The sequence below is a fragment of the Thunnus maccoyii genome, chromosome 12 (assembly GCF_910596095.1).
Source record: "Thunnus maccoyii chromosome 12, fThuMac1.1, whole genome shotgun sequence".
In the NCBI taxonomy this organism is placed as follows: domain Eukaryota; kingdom Metazoa; phylum Chordata; class Actinopteri; order Scombriformes; family Scombridae; genus Thunnus; species Thunnus maccoyii.
Genome location: NC_056544.1, coordinates 32,287,568 through 32,292,971, shown reverse-complemented (window position 1 = coordinate 32,292,971; position 5,404 = coordinate 32,287,568). Strand labels below are relative to the sequence as shown.

At 38.6% G+C, this 5,404-nt stretch overlaps 2 gene segments (V, D, J or C); one reads left to right on the top strand and one right to left on the bottom strand.

Annotated features, from left to right (window-relative positions):
- Positions 1–477: 477 nt before the first annotated feature.
- Positions 478–998, bottom strand: LOC121908853. The segment is given in 2 exon segments: positions 478–821; positions 947–998. Coding segments are annotated over 2 exon segments (396 nt in total).
- Positions 999–1,434: 436 nt separating this feature from the next.
- LOC121908852 lies at positions 1,435–3,869 on the top strand. The segment is given in 3 exon segments: positions 1,435–1,470; positions 2,496–2,571; positions 3,382–3,869. Coding segments are annotated over 3 exon segments (441 nt in total).
- The last annotated feature ends 1,535 nt before the right edge of the window (positions 3,870–5,404 follow it).

The window sequence follows — 5,404 nt, the reverse complement described above, 5'->3', positions numbered from 1 at the left end:
AACCACCTTGATTTTTCCCCGCCCAAATACCTGACATGTTTCTGTTCCTTAATGATCTTGTTACAACATGTGAGCTGTTGTTACATATGTAATAACCACAGTATATCACCTGTTTTGATGGTTTTGGTTAAAGGTCATCAGCCATACTGAGCCATGGCTCACCAACAGTAGCAGACTGGTATATTCTCTCTTTTCAAAGAGGAAACACTGAGCTCATAATTAATGACAAACATGGGATCATTGTTGAGTTGATGCTAAGAAGCTGTGATGGTAAACTTCACTGATTTCAGAGGAATCTCCTTATAAATAAAACTCTTTGTGTGAGTCCTTTATTTCATTGTTTGAATATAGTTTTAGTTTTGACACACTTAATAAAGTGTGTGTGTGTGTGTGTGTGTGTGTGTGTGTGTGTTCAGTGAACTGTATCAGTCAGTTTCTGTTCAGTCTGACTGAGGGAGGTTTTTGTACGACAGTTTTTCACTGTGTGAACACATACTGACTGTTGATAGAGTGGAGACTCTGACAGTAATAAACTGCTGCATCTTCAGCCTGAACTCCACTGATGGTCAGAGTGAAGTCAGAGTTTCTTCCACTGCCTGTAAAACGACCTGGAATCCCTGATGGTCGATACTGAGCAGCATAAATGAGACGTTTAGGAGTTTCTCCATCTCTCTGTTGGTACCAGGCTAAAGCATGGTAGGTGCTCCCACTTTCAGTCCAAGTATAAACATCCTGACTGGTCTTACAGCTGATGGTTGCGGAGCCTCCCAGAGCAGATGTCACTGCTGCAGGCTGAGTCACTGTGATCTGGCCTCTGGACTCTGAGGATACAGAGACAAAAACATAAAGCAGCGTCATGGTTTTGATGGTTTTGATGGTTTTGTGGGCTTCATTTCAGAGGGACGGATGTTCATAGAGGAGAGGAGTTTGATTCTCTGGACTTTACCTGTGAAGCAGCAGCAGAGGAGAGTCCAGATGAGGACGGAGATCAAAGTCATGTTGTTGATGAGGAGGATTTCTGTGGCTTCTGTTGTGATGAAGGACAGCTGTCAGTCACCCAGTGTTCAACTCTCAGGATTATAAACTCTCCCAGAGCACTGGAGCATGGTGCCGCTGATGCAAAGTGGCTCTCTATGGAAATGCTCTGACTGACTCCAACAGGGACTTGGATTGTGTATGAAAGTTTATTTCTACAGAATTTAGTATAAAATTAATTTAACAGTAAAATTTATGAAATAAAAGTATACCTTTGTGAATCTGTGGCACTCGATGGATGTTTCTTTTAATATTAAAGGCTAATTTTGTTGAGTTTGTTTGTTTCAACGTCAGAGAGCCGTGTCTCTAATTTCATTACTTTAATCATGGAGTAACTCAGAGCAGCTTCAATAAACTGATCTTTAAACATTATTGTCTCACATGTTCAACTGCTTTCACATGGAACCCTTCTCCACTTCGGCCTTCAAAGTTCTCGTTTGAATATTTGCTACCACCACCCTCTCCACGTTTAAGAGTAGGCTTAAAACTTTCCTTTCTGATAAAGCTTGTAGTTAGAGCCGACCAGGCTCGCCTTGGATCAGCCCTTAGTTATGCTGCTATAGGCCTAGACTGCCGGGGGACTTCCCATGATGCACTGAGCTCCTCTCTCCTCTTCTCCATCTGTATGTATTCTTTTACCATTAATGCATGTTACTAACTTGACCTCTAACCTGCAGTTCTTTGTGCTTTCTCATCTGCAGGAAACCCCATAAACCATGCTGACGTGTTGACGTCCTTCTCCTGTCCTTCACCAGCTGTTCCTCCTGTGGTTGCTGTTTGTTGCTGCTAGTCATGTATCTGTTGTTGTTGTTGTTGTTGTTGTTGTTGTTGTTGTTGTTGTTGTTGTTGCTGTTCTCTCTCAACCGAACTGGTCAGGGCAGATGGCGCCCACCTAGAGCCGGGTTCTGCTTGAGGTTTCTTCCTGTTAAAGGGGAGTTTTTCCTCACCGCTGTCGCCAAGTGCTGCTCATGGGGGGATTGTTGGGTCTCTCTCTCTGTAAATTAAAGAGTTCGGTCTAGACCTGCTCCATGTGAAAGTGCTCTGAGATGACTTTTGTTGTGATTTGGCGCTATATAAATAAAATTGAATTGCATTGAAAAAAAAAAAACTCAAATGTGAACAGCTTGAAATGAAGAAAAGATAAAAGAAGAATACTTTAACTTTAAAATGTTAACCAAAATGTGTATTTAAATGTTCCTTTTAGTAATTAACTATTATGACGTTGAATTAAAATTTATTTCAACAATGTAGATCAATCAACTTATCAGAGTATTGATTAGGATGTGTCAGTGCATTTCATTTAAAATTACTATACTGTATAAATAAAATGACACATTTATTACATTTGTGGCACTTTGTTGTTGTTGTTTTTAAATGATCTTATAAATGTTACAAACAGACTAATCGTGTTGAGTTTGTTTGTGTCAAAGTCAGAGAGCCGTGTCTCTCCACACTGAGAGGTTTTTGTACGACGGCTCCATGAGTTTGTATCACTGTGGTACACGTTCGGTGGAGGAACCAGACTGGATGTTGACTGTAAGTACATTTTCTTTCTCCATGAACTTGATCAATCTAATTATATATATTTTAATTAATAAATGTAACATGTTCAGTATTTTTTTCTTCCCTCCTTAAATCCATTCAAAGAGACTAAAAACTTTTATACAAAAAGGTTTTGACAGTTTGTAAATTCTCATTATTTAATTGGTTAAATTAATTAATGTCTGAGAAACATTCTGTAAAGTTTTAAACAACCAATTTATACATTTTACATGAAGAAATCTTCCAACCTGCTTAATGAGTAATTACAGTTTCTGTAAATGTTGTATTGGTTTTACTCAGTCTTACTTTCACACTAATGAAAGATTAATTTCAGAATTGACAGTAAATATAATCCCACTGTAGGAGATGAATCATATTCTGGATTATTAGAATTAAACTGGATTTAAAAACACAATTAAAGTTGTTTAAAATGCTCATTTTTATATTTCCAGTAATGAAACCTTGTTATTCAGTAGAGATACCTGCTTACATGAGGACAGCAAACATGTGTATCTTGTGCAAACGTTAAGCTTCAGTGAAATCATTTTAATATAGTGAAACTAAAGTTTTACACTCTTGCTAACAGGCGATTTCTGAAATGATGAAGATGTAAACAATTAGTCTAGTTGTTGAAAATGATACATCGGAGTAAGACAGAGCGCTTTCAACTTTTTATATTTAGTTCTGAAACCTGTCTGTTGTCATGGTTCAGCAGTGATGCCTCTCTGTTGCCATGGTTACTGAGCTCAAAGAGGGAAGTGAAACACTGTAGAGCAGAAATGTGATCAATCTCTCTCCCTGCAGTGGGTCGAGTCACCCCCACCCTGACGGTGCTGCCGCCCTCCAGTGAGGAGCTGCAGCAGGGGAAGGCCACGCTCATATGTCTGGCCAACAAGGGCTACCCCTCAGACTGGAGTCTGGCCTGGAAGGTGGACGGCAGCAGCAGCAGCAGCGGGGAGGAGAGCAGGAGCCCCGGGGTGCTGCAGAAGGACGGCCGCTACAGCTGGAGCAGCACCCTGAGGCTCCCTGCAGACCAGTGGAGGAAGGTGGGCTCTGTGACCTGTGAGGCCACCCAGGGCTCCCAGACTCCAGTCTCAGAGACACTGAGGAGAGACCAGTGTTCCCAGTCCTGACCTGACTCACTGGGACTCTGCTACTGGTTTTACTCTGCTACTGCTTTCAGTCTGCACTTTGTCTGTTTCTTTCTCTCGTTGCGTGTTTCAACATTTAAGTGTTCTGGTTTGCTGTAATGTTGAATGTTTCAAAATTTTAAAACAATAAAGTTTCATCAAAAATGCAACTGTCAAGGTGTATTTTACAATAAGAGTGACACTATTCCATATATAGAATCCATTAGGAGCATTAACTCAGTTAATATACACATCCATGATAGAAACAAGTCAGTCTTTTTCCCAGATCACCTTTTAATTCCATTGTGTACCATGGAATATGTTCTTCATGTAGCAGTATCATCTCTATTGATGCAAAGGTAATCCACCAATCTAGGGTATCTGTCACCACTAAATATCTGGTTAAAAACATGGATCTTCTTGAAGAGGGACATGTTTTTTTCATTTTCAACATTAGATAGAGAAATCAGGGTATCATCAGCATCATGTGATATAAAATGTCTCTGATCTGAGATTTAAACCAAGTCATAAGTAAGTTCCACTTCAGCGACAGACTGAGAGAAGAAGATAGCACAGTCTCTCTCTCTGTCAGCAGTCTTCACATTATCTTTTTTATTTCTTGCAGTAATATTGATGTGCTTTATATGTTAAAACTATGCAGATCTATACATCAAATCAGTTGTGTCCATATTATTAAAAATATAACTGCTGTTATACTGTATGTTACTATAACTACTGAAAACAGATATATTTCATCAACGCGAACAGAATTTGGTTAAAGGTTAAGGTCACAAGGATTTCAGGTGATGATTTTACAAAGAAATAATGCTCCAGGCCTTGCCCGCCACTGGATTCTACTGTATTAGTTTGTTGAGATTACGTGTTGCGATTATTATTCTCCACAATGAATCACAATATGAACTACAAACACACTAAAAATGTTAAAAGTTACAAATATTACTATGCAGTTTAAGAGAGCATGAATCAGTTTGAGATAATAAAGCTTCTGACTTTTTTAAAAGTAGAACAAAGATGAAAAGAGAAGCTTGGGATTGTGTTCGGTTACTAACACTGTAATGTTTTGATAACTTGCATTATAAAAATTCCACAAAGAGTAACTTTAAATGTACATTGATGTAAAACATGAACAATATCATCATGCTGAAAGTTTAATGAGTTTTTAGTGTTGGTGTTCTACCATAAACTGTAATTTAATCAAACCTCTAGTGATTAAATCTCTGTGCAGCTTGAGTCAGATCAGTTCCTCTCCAGCTAAGGGGGGTTTTTGTATGATATTGTATCACTGTGAGAACAGAAAACTGTCACACTGCTGAATGTAGTAAAATCCTGAATTTCCTGTAATAAACTCCTGACAGTATTAAACTCCTGTATCTTCAGTCTGAACTCTACTGATGGTCAAAGTGTAGTCAGTCTCATATCCGCTTCTACTAAAATGGTCTGAAACTCCAGACCAATGATTTGTAGCCTGATAAATCAGGAGTTTGGGTCATTCTCCATCTTTTTGAAGGTACCAGTTGAGGTAGGCACCAACACTTGAACTGGTTTTACATGTGATAGAGACTTGTGAAACAAAAGCAGTGAACACTCCTGGTATTTAATTTAATATTATTTTCATTTAATTTAGCTTTAAAATTAAAGGAGGAAATTATTACTTCTAATTTTAAATGGTTTCTGAG